The 24,294-nt window shown below is 36.2% G+C and overlaps 2 protein-coding genes across 2 annotated transcripts in view; both read right to left on the bottom strand.

The window, feature by feature from the left end:
• The window catches only part of LOC132190280 (nucleotide-sugar uncharacterized transporter 1), a 20,053-nt gene extending 9,766 nt beyond the window's left edge, over positions 1-10,287 (bottom strand). The window contains exons 1-6 of the mRNA XM_059605220.1: positions 9,955-10,287; positions 8,574-8,725; positions 8,254-8,462; positions 8,085-8,178; positions 6,785-6,951; positions 6,505-6,675 (exon numbers count right to left, since the gene is read on the bottom strand). Of these exons, the coding sequence (XP_059461203.1) occupies positions 6,505-6,675; positions 6,785-6,951; positions 8,085-8,178; positions 8,254-8,462; positions 8,574-8,725; positions 9,955-10,045 (884 nt within the window). The 5' untranslated portion in view covers positions 10,046-10,287. The remainder of the gene's footprint in view (positions 1-6,504; positions 6,676-6,784; positions 6,952-8,084; positions 8,179-8,253; positions 8,463-8,573; positions 8,726-9,954) is intronic.
• Positions 10,288-23,221: 12,934 nt separating this feature from the next.
• Positions 23,222-23,857, bottom strand: LOC132190952 (uncharacterized). Its single transcript, XM_059605976.1, has one exon. The coding sequence runs from the start codon at positions 23,855-23,857 to the stop codon at positions 23,222-23,224; it is 636 nt and encodes a 211-aa protein (XP_059461959.1).
• Positions 23,858-24,294: the final 437 nt, after the last annotated feature.

Below are 24,294 nucleotides of genomic sequence, written 5' to 3'. Positions count from 1 at the left end.
TTCAGAGTTATTTTCTGTTTTCCAGATTTTTCGTAACTATGATTAAGACTCAATTTACTAAGAAAATTCGTATTTTGCGTTCTGATAATGCCAAAGAATACACATCTAGTTCTTTTGCCTCTTATTTGTCTGATAAAGGCATTATCCATCAAACATCATGTGCTCACACTCCACAACAAAATGGAGTGGCTGAACGCAAGAATCGTCATTTATTGGATGTTGCACGCTGTCTCTTATTTCATATGCATGTCCCCAAACATTTTTGGAGTGACGCTGTTCTTACTGCTTGTTACCTCATTAATCGAATGCCCTCCTCGGTCTTAGATGGTGCTTCTCCTCATTCTCTCTTATACTGTTCTTCACCCCCATTTGCCTTACCACTTAGGGTTTTTGGGTGTGTTTGTTATGTTCATAATTTAGGTCCTGGTTATGATAAACTTGATCCTCGTTCTACCAAATGTGTCTTTCTTGGTTATTCCACAACTCAGAAAGGATATCGTTGTTATAGTCCTGTTCTTCGCCGCTACTTTACTAGCGCCGATGTCACCTTTGTCGAGTCTCTTTCCTATTTTCCTGTTGATGCGTCTTTTGGAGCGTCTACCCTTGAGCCTGATGTCGCGTCTGTTCCGCTGCCTGTTCCATATCTCTCTAAGTCTGTCATGTTGTCTCCGCCTTCACCTGCTCCTCTCCAGGTTTATACACGTCGGCCACGACCATCAGCTCCTGCACCTCCACCATCCTCCCCGTCTTCGGATCCAATGGTACCTGCATCTGATTCCTTGCCCATTGCCCTACGGAAAGGTACACGTTCTTGCACTACTAAACATCCTATCAGTCAGTTTGTATCCACTAGTTCTTTATCTCCTTCCCATTTTTGCTTTATTTCCCATCTTTCCACTGTTTCCACCCCAAAGACAGTGCAGGATGCCTTATCTGACTCTGGTTGGAGGCAAGCTATGGAATTGGAAATGAAGGCCTTATATCAAAATGGTACGTGGGAACTTGTTCCATTACCCCCTGCTAAGAAGACTGTTGGTTGCAAATGGGTATACACGGTTAAGTTTAATCCTGATGGTTCTGTTGAACGGTTGAAAGCTCGTTTGGTTGCTAAGGGTTATACACAGACATATGGTATTGATTATGATGAGACGTTTTCTCCAGTTGCCAAAATCTCTTCCGTTCGTATTCTTATTTCTTTGGCTACTAATCTTAATTGGCCCTTATTTCAGTTGGATGTCAAAAATGCCTTTTTACATGGGGATTTACATGAGGAAGTTTATATGGAGCAACCACCTGGGTTTGTTGCTCAGGGGGAGTATCGGAGTTGTGTTTGTAAGTTAAAAAAGGCTTTGTATGGTCTCAAGCAATCTCCACGGGCATGGTTTGGGAAGTTCTCTGAGGCCGTTATGGAGTTTGGTCTTCAGCGTTGTCAGACAGATCATTCAGTATTTCACTTGCATACAAATGCAGGCTACATTCTTCTTGTGGTATATGTGGATGACATTGTGATTACAGGTGATGATTCAGGAGGTATCGCTCGATTGAAACTGTTTTTACAGCAGAAGTTTCATACTAAAGATTTGGGAAAACTCAGATATTTCTTGGGGATTGAAGTTGCTAGATCCAGAAAGGGTATCAATTTATCTCAAAGAAAATATGCACTTGATTTGTTAGAAGAGACAGGTCTCCTGGGTGCTCGTCCTGTTGACACTCCAATGGATCCTAATCAGAAATTAGTAAAAGATGAAGGAGAATTATTTGAAGATCCTAGTCGGTATCGTCGTTTGGTTGGAAAGTTGAATTATCTCACTATTACTAGGCCAGACATTTCATATGCAGTTGGTGTTGTTAGTCAATTCTTGGAGGCTCCTAGAGTTTTACATTGGGAAGTTGTTACTCGTATTATTCGATATTTGAAAGGAGCTCCTGGCCTTGGGATATTGTATAGACCGAATGGACACCTCCGGGTAGAAGGGTTTACTGATGCAGATTGGGCAGGTTCCCTCCCAGATAGGCGATCTACTACAGGGTATTGCACATTCTTGGGTGGTAATCTGGTGACTTGGAAAAGTAAGAAACAAACGGTGGTGGCACGGTCGAGTGCTAAGGCAGAATACAGGGCAATGTCTAATACTGCTAGTGAATTGACGTGGTTACAACATTTCCTACAGGAGATCGGATTCACTGCTCCTACACCTATCCCATTATTTTGTGACAATCAAGCCGCTATACATATTGCATCTAACTCTGTTTTTCATGAAAGAACTAAGCATATTGAGGTCGATTGTCACTTTGTTCGAGATAAGATACTCAGCAGAGATATATCTACACCATTTGTGAAGTCTGGAGATCAACTAGCTGATATGTTTACAAAGTCTTTGTGTCGAAAGAAGTTAGAGTTTATTTGTTCCAAGCTGGGCTTATATGATATATATGCTCCAGCTTGAGGGGGAGTGTTAGATGAGCATATTAGGGTTAATATATTATATGGGGTATTTTGGTCTTTGTACTCAATGTTACATTATATATATATATGAAGTATGAGAGGAGAAGGCTACGTGAAAAACAATAGAGCCTCTTCTTTCTTCTCTTTACATGCAAACCCTAAATCCCTCTAACAAAGACTAAAATACCCCCAAAACCCTAATGACTCAAACCCTAACTCTTCTAACACTCCCCCTCAAGTTGGAGCATATACATCATATAAATCCAGCTTGGAAGATACAAGCAAACGAAAAACAACTAGAAAACATATTCTAACACTCCCCCTCAAGCTAGAACTGCTTGGACCACACAAGTTAATTAAATAAAACTTCAACGCCAGTCGAAAACTCGTTGGTAACTTGAACAACCATTTGATCGGTTCTCGCCGAAAAACACCAAGGCCGGTCAGATGCAACGATCACTTGATTGGTTCTCGCCGGAGAATCCAAGGCTGGTCGGATACATCGATCTTGGGATTGGTTCTCGCCGTAAAACACCAAGGCCAGTCGAATGCAACGATCACTTGATCGGTTTTCGCCGGAGAATCCAAGGCCAGTCGGATACATCAATCACAAACAACAAACAAACAAACAACAAATTTTCACATGATTAACCAACAAGATTCACCGGAAAACAGATACTGGAAAAACAAAAAACAAAAAAATTCACTAAAGCTTCGCTGGAAATACGCCGGAACTTTGTCGGGGCTTCAAAACTGGCCGGAAACACACAGAACTGGCCGTCAGTACCTAAAAACACAAGAAAAACACTGAAAAACAGAACAGAAACAGTCACTGAAGGCTCGCCGGACCTTTGCCGAAGACTCGCCGGAGCTTGCCGAAGAAGACAGGACACTCCGGCCACTTCAACAACAGCAACTACAGAATCAATAGAGGGCCACACAGTAACGTTTCAACACCAAAAACATCAAATCGTCGGAATTTTTTTTTTTTTTTTCTTTTTGATGGCCGCTGCAACTTTTCCAGCCACCACAGAATACTCCGGCCTCTTCAGACAAGACAGAAAACCACCACAGAACCATCCGGCTAGCATCACAGAACATCAAAAACAAACAAATATATATATATATTTTCACCGGAAGGAGTTTCGGTCACCCTAAAACAAGAACAAAACAGCTCTACGGAGCTCTTTGAAGGTACTGCCCGTGTGGGTTAGCCCACACGGGCAGTCCGGCCACCAAGTTGAAAACTAAACTACCCAAGAATCGAAACAAGCTCTGATACCATGTTATAGTTTGTATGAACGGTTTAGACACAAAAGGCGGAGGCTATTATATTATTCAACTTATGTTAACCTAATACAGGCATCCTATTATTATATAGGATTAGGAAAATACCATAAAGACTAAAATACCCCCAAAACCCTTATGACTCAAACCCTAACTCTTCTAACAGTTATTATTATTATTATTATTATCTGAATTATATTCAGAGGGTGAGCTTTGCAAAGATGAAATATATAAGCCAGGCCCAAGATTGGTGATAGTGCGCAGAAGGAGATATAAGAAAGTGAGAACTACCACCAATAAGCACAGGAAAGGTAAGAAGGCAAAGCTTTTAGAGAAATATATGCATCCGAATTGTCAAGACTGAGCAACTTGTCAATCCAAACAAGACAGCATGTCAATTGTAGTGACTAGGCAGAAATTTGATGAATTTATAACTCAATGTGAAGCTGAAGCAAATGACTGCCAGGCATTTGCTCCATCCAAAGCTGGTTTAAGGGTTGATATGGGGCAAGAGTTGCTTAGGGATCCACTCTTAAACATGGAGCACACATTCCAAGCTGCGCTTAACATAGAGAAGTACTTGTGATATCCGATTACTAGTAAATCTGATTCTCAAACCATAGAGAGCATATTTATGGCCCTGAAAAATGAGACCAGCCAGCAGAAAGCCTAAACAATTGACCAAACTGCCACAACAGGAAACTGGAAAGCAAGAACAAGCATGTTAATGAGTCAGAGCAGCATACAGGAAACCCCAATGAGTGAAAGAAACCAGCAGCAAGGCTTTAAACAGCAAGCTGAATTGCCTAAAGCACACAACTGACTCAATACTGCTAAGTTAAAATCGGAGACTTTAATAAAAAAGAAAGATTCTAAACTACTTGACAAAAGGGACATAAAACATTTGAAAAAAGACACAGATCAAATGCATTATTGAAGCAAAAGAAATCAAAAGCTCAGCTGTTGACTGCCAGCTTTTGTGTCTAATAAACCTCCATTTTTTTTTTACAAGTAAAGATGCATTATCAAAGCGCAGAAGGGCGCAACCCTAGTACACAGGGAGTATACAAGAGAGCGACTAAGAAGGAGAAAAAGAAGAAGAAAACATAAAAAGGAAATCAACGAAACTAATCACTAAGGGCGTTAGCCAACCAGCAGTCCAAGTGAATAGGGTGTACAAAAAAAAGTGTGTGAGATCCTCAATATTCCTAGATGAGTCCTCGAAACATCTAGCATTTCTCTCAATCCAGATGCACCACATAAGACAAAGAGGAACCAAACTAATAAACCTCCATAACATTTAAGAATTGTTCAAGAAGAGGTTAAAGGGAGACACTTTGCTGTGTGAAGAGTGATACAAAATCCTTTACTGTTGTTGAGAAATGAGTTCTCATTTCTCAAGAATTTTTTTTTTTTTTTTTTTTTTTATAACTAATAATCCAATCTTATTAAAAGCGTAAGGCGCCTCTAAGTACACTGGAAGTAGATAAAAGGAAACAACTAACTATAAAGGGAAAAACAAACAAGGAAATTATCATAGTTAATCGACAGAGGGGACACATAAGCCATTATCCAAAGATAGTTCTCAAGAAGAATTGAAAGATTGAAACATGGAAACAGCCGAAATGAAAGAGATCGCACAGCCTATTCCAATACTTCAACCTGTGTATCACTTGCGATTGATAATTCTCACTTAGTTACTTTGGATTCCTGAAAATTTGAATGCTCCCTTTGGAAAGAAGAACGTTGCAGTATCATCATTATCTCCACCAACAATGAAAAGAAGAAAACTCATGCTCAAGCTTTTTATCAAATGTCGAGGACACTGTTCTCAAAGCCAGAAATTCTACAACCTCAAAACTCAAGGTTGAGTTTTGAAGCCAACAAACTGAAAAGGCAAACTTATGAACCAAAATTATTTGAAATTTTCCCTTGTTTGATGTGGGTCCTAGTTGGAATCCTACCAAGTCAGTCTAGTTAATTTTAGTCTTATTTTTATGATTACTTGTGTTAGGATGCAGTTGGTTCAGGTTTAATTAAATTTTCTTGAATTTTATTATGTCATCGGTAATCTATTAAGTGGATAATATCAAAGGCCCATTCTTATTTTATGTTTTGAAGTCCTTTTCTATTTTGTTTTAGCAGTTTCCTACTTGGTTTAGTTGTTCTATTTCTTTTTGTTAGGAATCCTAGTCTTTTTCCGAGAAGGATCAGGAATAGGCTATATACATAGACTTTTATGTAATCTGTCAGAACATATAGAACAAATTCAATAAATTTAGAGGCTTTCTTAAGCTTTGAGGGCGTTTGCATTCTCCTTCCAAGGTGTGATTACCAGAGGTTTATCTTTTATTTTCTTATTCAATTCACTGTTTAAATACCAAACAACCATCAAATTCCTTCAAGATTCAATCATTTTTTTCCTTTTTTAACCTAACCATCCCTAAGTCATTAACATCAAATCCATCCGGAAGCCTTCAAGTACTTATCAATAGAATTACCTAAACATTCTGCATTAAATTTCCTAAAGATTCTTGACACCAGCCCGCAAACTTTTCTGTCCTACATCACTAGGTGTGATACCTTTGGATTCTAGAATTGACTAAGGAAAATAATTTACCAATCATAACACCTCATGTTCTGCAAAGGTTGCTCTCTAGAGTATTAATTAACTGAAAGCAACAAAGAGATGGGAGCTCCAATATTTCAAGTCATGAGACCTGATAGGCTATAGCATGGAATAGTCAAAAGAATGAATGGAGATTGCTTACCCAAGTGCTAAGGCACCTGACCATTGAAGCAAGAAGCCAAGAACTGCTGATGCGAGAATCGCTAATGTGTTATTGAAGTTCCAATCAAAGGAAAGGGCACCAGGAGGATCCAACAATGGTATCAAAGCAACCAGAAATAATAAAGTGATCGGCGTCGTCTTCCACATCAAGCTGTTCAGTGATTTCAAATCATTGGTAAGATGCAATTATGTAACGTTCGTAGAAGGAAGTGAACATATAGGAGAGCTATAGAAAACAGGAGAAAGAGCTTGAAACTTACGCCAAGGCTGTCCAATTCTCCTGCTGCTGCAAACTTGACCAGAGGATCTTGTTGACTGCACTAGGTATTATCCATGCAAATGCTACACAAGCACCAAAGAGGTCGAATTGGAGATCAGTCACCGAAGCCACAGCAACACCAATAGATACAACTGTAAGTGCAAGCACCTGGAAGATTTCACTGGCAAGAGTTCAAACACAAAGCAGGATGCTATAACATTTATCATTAATAGAGGCAGATCAAGTAAAAAAGTTTTAACAGTCTCTAATCGTTCAACAAGAATATTACATCTTTAACACAAGATAAATGTCACATTCAATATGCTCAGACCTTTGTAAGCACCTTCCTGGTATCATTACAGAAAGCTTATGAATGGCACAAGGGCATCCACCCCGCCACCCCCCCCCCCAAACTCTATTTAGGAGCCATAATAAAGCTTCAAAGCGGAGAGTCAAAGTAGTGGCAAGGATCTATTAATAACAAGCACAAGATTGAAAACCCAATTATGTGGTGCAGGACCCCATACATCAAATTGATTGAAGGCTCTAATTGAATACCCTCCAATGGAAACAGATTTCACATAAAGCCACTTATTCTATACACAAAGATTCCTCAATGATGTTTTCAAAGTCCAAGTCTCCAATTCACTACTCAGTTTCACTACATGCAATCATAGTATATACATCTCATATGTACATCTGTATGTGTAGAAAGATAGGGATGCAGGGAACATGCTCCTTGTATCTGATAACTGAGAGCCATGAATCATAACAACAATTCTTTCAGGCGACATTTTACTTCATTGGACAAACATAGAAACAGATAATAAACCAGCTCTACAAGTACCACTTTGAAAATCTGTAAGTATGTTAAAACAACATATTACAATCAGAATGAGTCCACCACAAGTTGAATCAGGATCACATCATCTAAGCCACAATTTATACTGTCATAAATTTCACTTGAAGTCTCTGGAATCATTTGGGCCGTCTTATATACTTTATCATGTCCAAAATGGACACTTCTTTCAATTGAAAATGCTACTTTGCGTGCTGGGAGTCATAAGATTTTAAGTCCAGTACTCCACATTTCAGACAAACATTAAGAAGTGATTCTTACCAAAAATGATACGTTTCTATTTAACAAACAGTTGAGTTAGACATGATTATATTATTGTAAAAACTAAATATGTTTACACATCATACTACTCAATTCTCACATCTCAGCCTACTAAAACCTGAGTTATAAGGATGCAGTATTTCCATGTGCACATCAACATTGCGAAAAAGAAGGAACTTACCTTGGGGAAAGAAACTTTCTTTCTATACAATAAGAATTCTGCCAGGACAATGGACGGTGTTACAGCAATCTTAGACATCTGATAAAACCCCACACTGAAAACATACGTAGTAAACTCAGAGTGCCAGAAACAGAAAACTTGCACAGAAATAGGAAATAACATATCTTACCTATTGTATTTTAAGCTGACATTGGCGAGGCCAGTAGATAGGGACATAACAGTGCCAAGAGTAATTAAAGTAGATGACCGTGTCAATTTTGAGGGAGGAGATGCAGGGAGTATAGAAAAGGCATTTAGAATGGCCATTAATAACCAGCTTACAACATAGTGAATAAAAGTGAGAAATATAGGGAACTTGAATTTAACTTTATTAAGCACCTGAAAAAACAAATGAGGCCAAATAAGATACAAGCTGGGAAGCAGTAACTACATAATTCAATATGGCATTCTATAGCTAGATTAGATATATAGAAAGGCGACTATACGAACCAATTTATTCGTGAAAATAATACCAACAGCAACCAAAAAATTGAAGGTAAGAGCAGCAATGGGACCACATCTACATTGCTGTTGACGCTTTACGCCTTCAGACGAGCGAAATTCATTAAAAAGAGAAGCTCTCAACTCTTCCAAAGTTCTTCCTGAATTGATGAACAAAAAAATAGGAGATAAATAAACCATATCAAGAAGACAAGATTTACAATTGGAATAATCATTTTATACTTGACATATTTTATGTCAGTAACACCAGTATTTCAATATAATACAAATGATTACCGCAACGTCATCATTAACACCAATATTTCAAAAGATGTTGTGAGGGTGTTGTGCATGTGTGAGGAGGAGGAGGAGGAGGAGGGGTGGTGGTGGAGAGAGAGTAAACAATAGAAAGAGATAATAAACTGTCCAACTTACAGTATATTTGATCTTAAAAAATTAGTTGTAACATGTTTGTTTAAACTGCACCCACAAAAATTTTTCTTTAAAAAAAAAAAAGATATAATTGATGGCACAAAAATCCGTATATAATTTTCATATTTGGTTGATAGTGAGATATTATTTATTTAAGGGTTATTGTAATCACCATACTTGTATTCACTCACCTACTACCTACTACTCTATAAATAAATAAGAACCTTTGTATTTGGTGTAGCCGTGTAGGTTAACCACCCGCAATTCCTTTTCTTTCTTTTCTCTCTCTTCTCTCTCTTGCTTCCGCTATAATTCTCATATTTTATATTTCCCCACAAATTTCTACAGAAAAGATAATAGATTTTACGGTACCCAACTCGTCATAGATCAACAATGGGCCTGTAGTCTTAACAGATTAAATTAGGGATTCTTCTTCTACTCTTAACAACAACCAAAAAAAAAAAAAAATCGTCTTACAAAATTTGGTGAATAGAGTGCCAACAAAAAACAATAGCAATAATAATCATAATAGTAACAATAATAATAATGCCCACAAATGACAACAACAACACCCAATAGTTTAAAAAAAAAAAAAAAAATAGTAAAAAGATATGGTAACAATAGTAATAATGGTAAAGCACCAAAGTTCAAAAAAAAAAAAAAAATACTAGAACTCAGTTCATTAAATTCGTCAACATAAATCAGTGAATCACTCCAAGAATTGCAATATGCAACAAATAGATAATAACAGAAAAGAAATCAATTAATACTCCACAAAAATGACATTATCATGGTGGATGGGATCAACAAATTAAACAAAGAACATCTTAAGAACCGAGGCAAAGGGATATCAGAAATTACATTGAATCATATAAAACCACCAAAAAAAAAAAAAAAAAACAGTAAACTAGTCCAACTAAAACAGAGGGGAACTAAACAGAAATCAGGAAGTGGGTACCTTTTTGGCCAGCATCACTGTCTTTGCGCTTAAGAATCTTCCTAATATCTTTCCTTACAAAGAAATTGAACATTTTGCGGCTACACAGCATTCCCCAACTTCTCCTGTTGATTTATTGCTCTCCCATCAGAGAAATCAAAATGGGTCTGCTTCTCTGAAAGACTACTAAAACCCCATAGAGAGAGAGAGAGAGAAATTGGCATGCAATAAAAAGGGCAGGTAAACAGGCATGGAGTGATGAGAGTGAACAACTAGACAAGTTTCAGTTTCAGTTTAAAATTCAAATAGTCAAGGCAAAAGACAAAAATAGGAGCAATATTACGCGAACACCGAAGCGTTGCCTGTGAAAGTGAGGAAAGAGAGAGAGAGAAGGAAAAGGCTGACACGTGGATCGAGAGAGCGATGATGGCGGAAAATGACAGCTGTCGGAAAGAGATTTTGAGGTAATCACGGATGCAAGTGACCGACAGAAGGTACCAATGTCGAAGGATTTTGAGTTTTTTTCCTAAAAGAAATAATGCACTTTCACCCTCAATTTTCACATCTATTTTATATCCATCAAAGTGTTTGGGAATAAATTCACGGTATAAGCCCACCAAATTTTAAGCCCATCAAATTTTAAGTCCAATGGCCAAGTATAGGCCCACGAAGATATTAATTAATAAATAAGGGTTATTAATTAAATAGACAGATATATTCCAATTAGAATAAAGACGCCATACTTATTTCTACAAAATGACTATTCAAGATTATCTTTACATGATATCTGTTGAAGATTTATTTCTACACGATAGCGGTTGAGTTCTATCTCAACTCTGGACTATCAAACTAATTCAAATAAGAAGATCCAGTCCAAGTCTACTTCAGCTCCCCAAGCTTATAAATAGGCTCCTACACAAGGTACTAAATCATCCTGAAATATCCTCACACATATTATTGAGTGTATTGAATTATTGTGCGCCGAAGCACAATATTTCTCTTAGAAACTTTCTGACTTTGGCATCGGAGTGTCCCAGGAACCCCTTGACTCGACATTATTGAAAATCCGCGCATCCACCGTGTTGAAAACTGTTCTAACAAAAAGCATTCTTAATGAACTTATCAAAATATCTATTGGTAAAAGATTGCTTTTGAAAAATATAATTTTTAAGTTAAAAAGTGTTTTTGTTAAAAGTTTTATTTCTATAGTTTTTGCCAAAAAAGAGTTTGGACCATTTTTGCACTCTTTGGACCCTTAAAAACGTTTTTAATTTTTTTTTATCAAAAATTTACTTTTTTCTTCAAACTGATTTTTTTTAGTTTTTTTTTTTAATGACTTTATTAGTGTTAAACACATTTTTAAGCCACTTAAATGCACACCTAAACAAGGCTTAAGTCAATTTGCTGAAATGCTCCAAAATTGGTTCCCAATAGCCTTATCAATTTGGTGAAAAAAAAAATTGGTGGGTAGACAGTACTCAACAACAATAGTGAGTACAATTCACTCATAAAAAAATAAAATAGTTCATTAAAATTTTAATTTTCTCTCTCCTCCATTTTCTATTTCTTCGATTTGAAAAAAAAAAATTAAATAGAATAATAAAACTTGATAGCTAAAATAGTGATGTTTCTTAATGTAAAATCTTATAAGACTCTTGAGAATGCTATGATATAATGTAAATTAAATGGCTAGTACTTTTGTTTTTTTTTTTTTAAATAATTGATATTGCAAGCCACTTAAAACATTTCATACACCAAAAAAAGAAAAAACTTCATATAATATAAATATGATAAATGAATGTAAATAGTAATATTTTTAGACAATTTTATAGCTACACATATAAGAGAGAATGCAATAGAAGCAAGATTCATAGACTTATAATTATCAGTTAGCTATATTTATAAACTTATTAATTAACTTAAAATGAGTAACATTTTGGTTTAAAACTAATACATATAAAATTACCTAAAAATTTGTTTCAAAAAAATATTAAACCGGTTACTCATTTGGTCTAATATGGGTGGGGGTCTGTTTTTATTTAGTACTAATATAATGTGCTTGGGACATAATTGACGGTGGAACGCCGTGTTTTTTGTTATTATTTGTTTGATTGAAAAGACAAATTATAATAAAACCAACCCATTTTCAAAATCAGGGATTAAATCCTTGACTGTGAGTGTTTGTCAGCTTTATTGGCTTTTGAGCAAGCACTCATGGGAGTTATCGTCAGTACTTTCCCACCGTTTTTGTCTTCCAATCCACAAAGTGGAAGGTCTACTTGTTTTGCTGACCAAAGAGGACGTAAGTTGGACTTGGGCCAAAGTAGATTGAAGGTGGGTTGTAAATGGAAGTGAGGACTCGGTTTCACTTTTCTCTCTCTCTCTCTCTCACTCGCTCACACACACACACACACACACACACACACACACACATATATATATATATATATATATATATATATATAGAGAGAGAGAGAGAGATTCCCTTTTATCAAGAAATGGTCTAAAAATTTATTTTACAGCATTTAATAAAAATTTGATATATCAAGTCAAAACATCAAATATAATAGAGATAAAAATACTGTTTTTTTAATTGAAATATCTCTTTGACTTTTCGATTCATTCTAATTCAACGCTAACCATTCACTACCCATTTTCGAGCTCTCAACACTTGAGTCTTTAAAACCAATCAAAACTGTGGCTCTGGTGATTTTGTTAATGGTCTTGTTAATGGATATTTTGTCAAGAGAAGAAAAATTATTTAATATGAATAGTTATATTATTTTTTGATATTTTAAGCTTAAGGCCTGTGAAATAATCATTCTTTTGTTCGGTAAGGGTATATTCTCAAGAATAATCATTCCCAAGAGAATCACTAATTCCTTACACACAAGAATAGTTATTCATCAAAAAAAATGAGAGGAATAGCTATTCATTTCTAGTGGGAATAAATTAATCGTTTAAGTTGCCACAAAAGCCTTCACTCTCTTGATATTCCTGCGAAAGAAAATTGTCTTCTTCCTCAAACTATGAACCATCCATCTTCCTCAAACTGCAACACATCCATCTTTCAACCAGGTATCGCTCTTTCCATCTCTTCTACCTCTCATCTCTTAGCCCCTCTCTATTTCTATCTCTCATCCCTTTCTTTTTGTTTCTCTATCTTTGATCCCTCTCTCTCTGTTTACATTTTTTATTTTGTGTTGTCGTTTGTGTTTGTTTTTTTGATAAGGGTTTCTCTGTGATTTACCATGTGAATCCTTGTTGGTCTATGAAAAAGAAAATTGATTGTGGATTTAGGAATGGCTAAAAAAAAAAGTTTAACATTTTCCATAACAATTTTGATTTCACTTGCGTCTGGACTTTTGTTTGTGTGTCAAAATTTTGTGGACTTGCACATGATGTTGTTTGTAATATAGACGTGTGTTGTTTGTTTACAGTTATGGCACGATTAAGTTTGACTACAAGGAACATGACAAAGAAGAGGATGTTAACTTCGGTGTTGATTTTTTAGGTAGATATGTTGTCAATTGTTGTTACTTTCTTTGAATTGTTGTGTTTTGGTAGAGTACGATATTCGAAAGAAATCCTTGAGAGATACATACTTTATTAATTTTTATTCAAGGCACTAAGATCTTTACCGTTTAATATATGAGGATGATGAAACTTGCCATAACCATTTAAGAATGGATAGAAATGCATCCAACAATTTATGTAATATGCATGAAGCAAGAGGTGAATTAAAAGCCACAAAACACATGCTAGTAGATGAGCAAGTTGCAATGTTTTTATACATCTTAGCTCATCACGTAAATAACAAAATCATAAAACGTCAATTTAGGCGTTTAGAAGAGACAATTAGTGTAACACTCCAGAAATTAATTAACTGATAATTAACTTCATGGTTCGTCTCCTAACCTTATTCCGTGAGAAACAAGACTCAGGATTCTCTACTCCTCAAAAAGGTGATACAAAGCAGCGAAAGCATTAAGAATCTATCAACATTAATCATTACAACTAGAGCATCTACCAAGAATCATCAAAGTAGCTGAAATCATACTATACATATCATTGTTACAATGGATCCATGTTATACCTTAATATAGAAGCATGTATCAAAAATTCTTAAGTCTACAGCATTGTCCAAAAGCACTAGTTACCTTGAGCACCCATCTAATCTTGCAATAAGTTCTCAAGCATCACCTCGATCAAGTCATCCACAATAACCAAATGCTTCGCGGTATCCATATTTTGTTAAACTATCTATAACAGCACAAATATACGTATAAGGGAAAAGATGAAAAGAATATAAGGATAAGTTCAACGACTTAGTGAGTATAAATGCACATGACGTACATGTCATTAATTGGTAAACTCAGTTATTTATAAAACACATGCATCATTATGAGGTGTTAGTTTATCATGGATGCAATATAGATATAAGGAGAAAATGCGCTTTACCCCCTAACGTTTCACCTTTGCAATTCGATCTTCAATGTTTAAAAATGGGCAATGTGCCCCAATAAAGTATAAAAAATTTGCAATGTGGCTCATCCGTCAATAATTTTCATTTTCTCTAACGGAAATTATTGAAAAGACCTAATTGCCCTTATATTTAAAATAATAATAATAATAAAATAAGAAAATAGCCACCCCAGTTTATTTATTTATTTTTTAAAAAAAAAAAAAAATTGGTTTTTTTTTAATTAGGGGCATTTTTGGAATTCCATCAAAAAATATGGGGCAATTTGGAAATCAGAGATAAAAAAAATGCATGTGCACCGCATGTGCGAAATTTTCAGTTAAATTAGATAGAAATGATTAATTGCAAATTTTTTATACTTTGTTAGGGTACATTGCCAATTTTTAAACATTGAAGGCTAAATTACAAATGAGGTGAAACATTTGGGGGCTAAAATGTATTTTCCCTAGATATAATATATGTTGTAATATAAGAAGCATATCATAGTTCAAATTGTATGGTCTACTCAAGATATTACCTCTTACTGGCAGGGTTGACGCTTTCTCGAGGGACCTGTAACATAATACCGGTGCTCCAGATATTGTACGCTATCATCCATCACTAGTAGCCCAACCGAGTCTGACCTCGGGTGGCCCACATTACTAATGATGTACGTCATGTAGTGATCAACCAATCAAACATAGCTGCGTTGATCACAAATAATCATTGGATCCATAGCCTATATAAACACACACATTTGACCATAGAGTTAACCTGTATAGTAAGCACATGATCATTATCATGCACGTACCGGTGTACCATATTATACAATGCAATTAATTTTACCCATCTTTAGCATGATGCTTTTACAAGTTTCATCATTTGATTATCTTGTTAATCAACATGCGCTTTCGCAAAATAGAGTTCACAGTAGTCTAAAATGTATTTCATGAGAGTTGTAAATATGCATGTTTGATATATATATCAAACATGCATATTTATGCATATTACATATAGTTATACGATTACACGCAAAATTTCTTAAGAAACCGGAGCCAATTCCCAAAAACTCTACAGATGAAAGATGGAAATAGTTTAAGGTATATTATAATGCATTTTTTGCTAAGTTTATGTCATTCAATTATGATATTACATACTTATATTTTTGTTTTTATATATAAAGAATTGTTTATGTGCATTAGGCGGAACACATATTAGGGTGAAGGTACCTTTAGACGATAAACCTAGATGCATCAAGAAAAATGGAGAGATCACTACAAATGTACCAGGCGTATGCTCACAAGACAAGCATTTTATTTACGTTTTAGATAGTTAGGAAGGTTTTACTGTAAATGGTAGAGTGCTTTGAGATGCAATAAATAGGATAAACGGATTAAGAGTACCTCATGGTAAGGAAAACACATTTGCCAATTTAATTATTTCAATAATCCTTCTTTGTACTAAAGCCTTTTTTAAAAAAAAGAAAAAAAGAAAATATAGGTTACTATTATCTTGTTGATGATGGCTACACAAATTGCAAGCGTTTTCTTGCACCATATAGACAACAGCGATACCACCTAAATGACTGGAGAGTTGGACATCAACCAACAACCTTAGAAGAATTCTTTAACATGAAACATTTTTCGGCTAGGAATACCATTGAGATATATTTTATCCAATTAAGATACATAATCATATTATTATGGATGTTGTCTTTTGCATAACTACGTACGAATGGTGATGCTTGTGGATCCATTAGAGGAAGAATTGGACTAACAAGACCATACACATGCTGTAAATAATAATGATCCAATAACATAAATCAAGGCTTCAGATAAATGGAGTGCATGGAGAAAACTATGGCAAATGAAATGTTTAGTTCGTGGAAGGGAATTAGGCAAGGCAATTGATCATGTTATGATATATTACTATATGTAACGTTTATTTAAATCTTTTATGTGTGGATGGCAATTGACCATGTTACGATGTACATATTATGGGTCAGTCATTTCCTTAATATATTGAAACATTTCTTTGGCGTTTGGCAATTGGTCTCTATTGTTATTGTTAGATATATTGGTGCGTATATTTCCTTAATAATTATAATTTTATTACTTTATACATCATTGTTCTTCATTTTAAATTATTATTTTTTAGACATTAACATTGGATTCTCAAGATTCTGGTAGAAGGGAATGGACTTCTGAAGAAGATATCAAACTTGTATATCATTACAATGAAGGAAGTGATAGACAAGATACTAGACTTCAACCAAGTTATCTTAGAATTTTGGAGGTGAAGTTCTCAAAGACATTACCAAATATTGGAATCAAAGCAAAACCACATATAGAATCAAGACTGAAACTTTGAAAAATGATTTTCAAGTAATACATGCAATGTTGTGTGGTCCTTATGCATGTGGATTTGGGTGGGACCACATTAGAAAATGTGTAGTTTATGAAGATGCTGTGTAACAAGCAGCATATGTGTAGGTAAAATTTTAATATGTTGCGAATTATATATTATAATCTTATTATGTGCATAATATATCAATTGGATATTATCATATTTGATGGTTTTGTAGATTCATAAAGGGCAGCTACTTTTAAAAATAAAACTTTTCCCTTATATGAGGATCTTTACATTGTCTATGTAAAAGACCATGCTATTGGCAAAGATGCTCAAGCACCTATAGACATGTGTGAAGAAATACTACATGAAAAAGTGATGAAAACAATATTGGCCATAATGAAAAAGATGGGTTGGAAGAGTTTATCGAAAACATGTCGTGCACGTAGTTGCCCACCAATGGCAATGGAGGAGAAGGACTTTCAGGTCGGAAAAGAAAAAGGCCTAATAAGAGTACAAATGATAGCATTGCCCATACAATTAGAGAAGTTGGTAACCAACTTGTGACGAATTTAATTGCTGCATCAAAGAATCTTAGCAAGGCAATTACGGGAACGGTAAAACAAGAGAATAGATTAAAAGTTAAAGATGAGCTATCAAAATTAATTGGTCTTAGCAATAATGATTGTCTCAAAGCAACAAGATTGATTGATTGTCAGCCTGAGATAATAGATCTATTCTTCAACGTTCCAGATTATGAAAATGAAGAATTGGTGCTTGGAATACTAATGATGCATGAAGATAAAATATAAAAAATTAAAAATTCTCCACTGCAATCTGCAGCGTACTGCTACAATGGGGATACAAATTAATAAAATTTTAATTTGTAGTATTGAATAGGTTTTAATAAATTCTTATAATAAATTAAAATTTTGATTCTTTATGAGCTTTTGGTAGAAACCCACGTGATGCTCCTCTTGAACTATGGGCAGAACATATACAGGCATGCCATGCCTTGGTTTCCCCACAGCACGTGTGCTGCAGGGGAACCAAGGGGAAACAAGGGGAAAACCCCCTGTACGCGTGGTTTCCCCCTCAGCATGGGGGAAACTCGAGATCTAAATCCCCCATGCCTTTCTTCTCCATATTTTTCGTCCATATGTTTTTTTCGTCCATATATTTTCTTCGTCCATCTTTTTTGTCCAAATATGATCTTCGTCCATTTTTTTTTTCTTCTAAGTTTCTTTTCTGCAGGTCTCTCTCTGTGGACTGTGATCTTCATCTATATTTTTTTTTATTTTCATTATGATTTGTTTTTTCTCACCTGCAACGGCATCTACGTTTTCTGCCGAATCTTCCTCGCTCTGGAGCAACTCCAACTGTAGCAACGATAAGGAAGAATCAAATAGGTTGGAAAGAGATGGGTATGGTTGACAATTGTTGAAATAGGCGTGGTCATTTTTGTCGGTTCATATATTTCATTAAATGAAAACTGCGGCGCACCTTTCTTCTAGAAGTCCATTTGGGCAGAAGCTTCATTTTCCAACTTCGCCCCAAATGTGGTTTTGAGCGTTTGAAACCTCAAAAGCGCTTTGAAATTTTTTTACCAAACGACCCTATTTTTTCTAAAACGAGCATCTGAGGCCTTAGAAGCGCGTTTTGGGTCTGTGGTTGCAAACGCAAGCAGGCTCTAAGATATTTGGTTAGCTATTAGTGATTTTGTGATTTTTTTTATTTTTAGGAGACAATTTGGTGATTTGCATTAGTAGCAACTTGATTTTAATTGAGATGTGCTTTTTGTTCATTATTATTATGAGACAATTTGGTAATTTGCATTAGCAGCAACTTGATTTTAATTGAGATGTGTTTTTTGTTCATTATTATGACATGTTCCTACAAAATGATATCAAGATAGCTGATGTGCTTTTTTTTTTTCTTTTTTTTTTTAAAAATAAATTGTGATATGATGATTATGTGTTTTTATTTATTTATTATAAATAATTTTGTAGCATAACTAAAAAAAAAAAATGCCATATACTTGACAGAATTTAAAAAAAAAAAAATTAAAAAAAATTATAGTATAGTTGAAAATTTGTTGAATCATTATTGACTTTTAATCTATTGGTGATTTTAAAAGCAACATTACAGTTGAGAGAACACTAGAAGAACACAAAGCATTTCCCTAAAAATAAATTATATTTGTATTATAAGGGTATTTTAGAAAATTTAATTACAACATGATTCCATTCGCCAGCATATTGGACTGTAGCAAACAAAGGAATATATTATAAGGGTTCTATTCCAGCGTTACAACCAAAATAAAGAATATGAATAGTTATTCAATTCCACACTCTTCTATTCCGAGTAATAACTATTCATTTTCCTAATAAAATAGCCATTCTGCGAACCATATGAGCCATAAGTGGTTGCTTCATATTCGATGGTGCAAAATACCCAATTTCAGTTTACATCACAACTTGATTGTGATTGAAGTTATATATATATTAAGCTCGATTATTAAAAAAATGAAATTGCAAATTTTTGGCCCGATCGGCTCAACATAAACTTGTAAACCAAATGTGTATAAGTTCAGATCAACTCCTCAAACCTATTAATTGTAACTTAGAGTGGCTCCCATTGTAGACGTCCCTTTGGTACATGTAATAAAGCAAGGAGTTTGTAGAGTAAACACCTAAAAAATCTTGAGTTTAATTAGTGAGCCTTAAAAAATATTTTTCAGCTTTTTTATGGTGGTCTATGTGCACCTCCACATCGTACAACCCCAAGCATCAACGTGTCACACTCTGCACTTAACCTAGAATGATGCATGCGAACAGTCCCACATGTGTAGTAGCAGCCTTGTATGTACATCAGTAGAGCTCACAATAGCATAGTGGTAGCGTCGCCCATGCGCATCCTTAACAAACAGAGGCATCAAAGCACGCGATAGGCAACAGCACCACAACTACGTGTACAGTACTGCTGCCACACCACAATGGCGAGTGCACTACAACACCACAACACAATAGCACCATGTGAGCACACAAGTTTTGTGTCGTCGCCGTGAGATCGAATTGTATGCTCAAATGTGGAGTTGGAGCATATCTGCTATGTCACATTGTAATGGTACAGTGATGTACAAAACCAAATACAGCCACTATGGAGATGAACGAAGCGAGCGGCAAAGGTTGCAACTCAAAGGCAAGCATGGTTGTTGACGCTTGAAGCAACGACCCTTTTCATGGCCACATTGATCTAGTTACGAGGGTGGCAAGCACTGAGTTTGGTTCAAAGAAGGGGCAGCTGTGGGGGCTTGAAAGACTAGTGATGGCAATAAGGGTGTAGATAAAAGAAAAACTTTTTTTTTTAAAGGCTTCGATTAGGGTTTTATAACTTGTTAGGCCTGAACCGACCCAAATATGTTTTTTTTTTTTTTTTAATTTGGCTTACCCGTTTTACTCAAGGGCGAGCCAAAAAAATCATGCTCGAGCTCATAATAAGTCGAGCCAAGCCAGTTATATTTAATTTTTTTTTTTAAAAAAAAAAATTTAACTTCAAGTACTCTTAAACGGCTTAAAAAGCCAGCTTTCATATGAGCATTTGCTTAGCCTAACTAGTTAAGTATGAAGTCTGAGTCAATACAGCAAGGCATTTGGTTTCAAAGAGAGAAGATATGCATCCTTTTATAGATAAGCAAACTTGGGGATTGGTGTTTTCTTAGTAATGTAGGACAAGTTAATAGGTTGTATTCAGACTGCATTGAGACAATGCCCCCTAAAAAAAAAAAATCAACGTCTCTCTCTCTCTCAATCTCCCTCACCAGTCATAGCACATCTTCCACCTAAATTCTCATTTTTCACTCTCTCACTCTCGCTCACCAAACAGGTAGTGATAGTGTTTGGGTCTGTTTGATTCTTCAATAGTTTTTGCCTTTCACAATCTCCCTCAATAGTTTTTGGTTGATTCTTTTTCCTTTCATTTGGGTCTGCTCTAATTGAATCGGGGTCTTTTTAATGATTGCTTTCTCTCTCTTTAATCACGAAGGGTCTAGAATTTTTTATTTTCTAACGCTTAAATATAAATGCAATTTTAAGATTTTAATAATTATGAGATTTATAATTAATTATGTGTTACTTAGTTTATATATACACACACGAGCTTATACGAGCTTGCTCATGAGCCTAACCGAAGCGAGCCGAGCTTGCTTCGTTTAATATTCGAGCTATGATTTTGTGTTCACGAAGCGTTTCATTTAATAATCGAGTCGAGCATGAGCCGAGCTTATACGTGCCGATCTCGGCAAAACTTGGTGTCCTAAGCACCATTCCAAGCTACTTCGAGCTAGATGTGTTAAGAAGACCTTGAAGATTAGGTAGTATATGCAGTCATAAGTTATGTTCTAAGTCAATTCAAAATACCAAGTTTTTTATTGGAGCTTTAAATTTGAACCAAGGTCTTACAAAATATGGCATTCAAAGCTTCGTCTAAGTTTGAACATACCGCCATAAAAATCATTGTTTTCAGCCTGTAACCCTATTGCAATTCAAATTGAGCAAAAACTAGTTCAAGCCACAAAAAAAAATTTGCAATAAATCAAGGTTCGATTTTTTCCTTAAAGCTTAAGTCTTGCAAGTATGTCTAAGGATTTCTTATACACGTCCAAATACAAGGTTTTAGGGCTTAGTGCATTGCGCTAATAGAGGTTTATTTGGTTCTAAAGCATTCATGCTTATTTTATCTTACTTAGTTAGACCTTCAACCGTTTTTCTTCACAAGAAGCCTTCAGCCTATCGGAGTTCCGGTAAAGATCAACTACAAGAATTGCCCAGCGTTTTACCGGGTATGTGAGTTGCTTGTCTATTACAGGATATGTCAAATGCAAAGGTTTTATAAATATAAACATCTTGTAATTTCTTTTTTTTTTTTTTCTTTTTTTTTTTAATATATAGTGGATTGATTTATTGAGTTTGACTTCCCATGAATAGTTTTACTTTTGAAAGTTTTTCAAAAAATCTTCACTTTGTCACCAAATATTTGTGTTGATTGATTGACTGTTTTAATAATATTTGGTGATTATTTGTGTGGTGGTTAATTTTTAAATTCCATATTATTTGGTAAACATCTATTCAAGCCCTTTTTTTTTTTTTTTGAAAGAAGTTGGAGTAGCTTCATTAATTATCTCAAAATGATAGGTACACCTTGCTCAAAGGCAAGAAGACCTTTAATACAATCAGGTGGGTCAGTGAACCACACATTTTCCATGCATTATTTCGACGCCCATCTTGCTAAAACATGAGCTATTTGGTTTGCTTCTCTTGGCACATTTAACATCTTCCAGTGAGTAAAGGATCGGGTGGTTGTCCTTATAGCCTCAATGATGTGGCCCTTATTGCTTCAGTCTGGTTCATTTGCTGTCATCGCCTGCACCACCATCTTCGCATCACCCACAAACTGAATCCAGTCATAACCCAATCTGTTGCAAAAGCGAATGGCTTCCAAAGCAGCTATTGCCTTAGGAGCTGTTGGGTCTAAAACTCCAATCGAGATGAGCACTTTGCCGCTATCATCTGCCCTGTACCCTCAGGATCACCGCTAGTCCCCACCTTCCTTGCTGTTTATTAATCGACACATCCCAATTTGCCATTAGCCAGCCCCCCGGCGGTGCCTCCCACTGTGCTAATCTCTCCATGTTGCATGTATGTCCTCCTACCACATGAGCTGCTTGATATTCCAAGATAGCTTCCATAGTAGACTTAACCACCACTGCCGGAGAGGCAAAAAGACCTCCATGTACAACTTCATTTCACTTTAACTAGAGCCTCCTTGCTATGCCTGGAAACTGGAGGATTTCCTCCCTGTCACACTTTTCAAACATCTCCTCTGCAACTTGTAGGAAAGTCCGATCACGGGAGGAGCTTTTCTGGAAGATCCTTTGCCCTACAACCCAGACATCCGTAGCTAAGGGACAATTCCAAAGGACATGGGCCTCCGTTTCATCTTCTAACTCACAGATTGGGGACTTGGGGTTTTCAATAATTTTGTGCCTGTAGAGGTTCGCTCTAGTCGGTAGGATTTCGTGACAAGCCCGCCATAAAATTTTGTTCTCCACATTTGGAATCGACAGCTCCCACAGCTTCTCCCAAATCACACTAAGCTAGCCCCCATGTGAACTTTCAGCTTGAGTTGCCTTTTCCACCTCTTTTTGCATATAATAAGCGCTAGGAACCGAGAAAACCCCCTTGGCCGTACCCCTCCATTAAAAGGACATCATCTTGCCGTGAGCCACTAAGTGGTAATAGGATGAGTTGTGACTCCTCGTGGGAAAAAATCTGGTTCACCAATGCATGATTCCACCCTAGAGTCTTGTTATCCAAGAGCTCACTAACCGTGGCTGTAGGAGCTAGAATAGACGGCTTGGATTGAATCTTAAAAGTGTGAGGTTGAGGAATCCACCTATCTTGCCATATACGTATTTTTTCACCGCACCCCACTCTCCATATCAACCCTTCTCGAAGCAAATCGCACGAGCATTGTATGCTTTTCCAAGCAAAAGACAGTTTTTTTCCTACTTGGGCTTCCAAAATAGAACAGTCCGGGAAAATACTTGGCTTTCATAATTTTTGCAAGAGGGCTTTCCAGCACCTTCCATATCCTCCAACACTGCTTTGCCAAAAGGGCCGTATTGAAGCAAGTGAAATCTCTAAAGCCCATACCCCCACGCTTTTTTGAATGCCCCATACAGCTCCAACTCATCCAAGCGATCCGTTTGTCATTCTCCTTTTGATCCCACCAAAACTTTTGCATTAGTGAGTTTATCTCCGAACATAACAACTTCGGAAGACAGAACACACTCATGCAATAAGTTGGAGTAGCTTGTATGACCGCCTTCAAAATGATCTCTTTCCCAGCTTGAGACAAGAATTTAAATTTCCAATCTTTTAATCGCTTACAAACCCTGTCAATGATGCTTCTAAAGGCTGATGTTCTCGATTTATCCACTAGGGCAGGAAGCCCCAAATAAGTGTCGTATCTCTGAGTGGCTGGTAACCCCGCAAGTTCCAAAATTTGATCCTTGTCAGCTGACAGAGTGTTGTTGCTAAAAAAGATTGCCATCTTGTCTTGGTTCTATTTTTGTCCAGAGGCCGCTTCATACACCCTTAAAATACTTGTCAAGTTGACAATATTGGCCATGCAAAACAATAAGCTATCATCGGCGAAAAATAGGTAGTTAACATGGGGACCCCTTTTTGAAGTGGGGACCCCCGTCAGCAGCCCATCACTATTCACCTTAGTTAACAACGAACTCAGCGCCTCGGCACAAAGCAAAAATAAATAAGGTGATATGGGGTCACCCTGTCGGATACCCCGAGAAGGGGTAATACTCCCACATGGCGTCCCATTCACGAGGACTGCATAGTTTGCAGAGGTAACACACATCATAATCAAATTAATCCACCTTATATCAAACCCCATATGCCGCATAACCACCACCAAAAACCTCTACTCCACCCTGTCATTAGACTATAATTTCAATTGGCACAATGTGAATA

This window comes from Corylus avellana, chromosome ca8 (assembly GCF_901000735.1).
Source record: "Corylus avellana chromosome ca8, CavTom2PMs-1.0".
In the NCBI taxonomy this organism is placed as follows: domain Eukaryota; kingdom Viridiplantae; phylum Streptophyta; class Magnoliopsida; order Fagales; family Betulaceae; genus Corylus; species Corylus avellana.
This window is presented reverse-complemented; position numbering and strand designations above follow the sequence as displayed.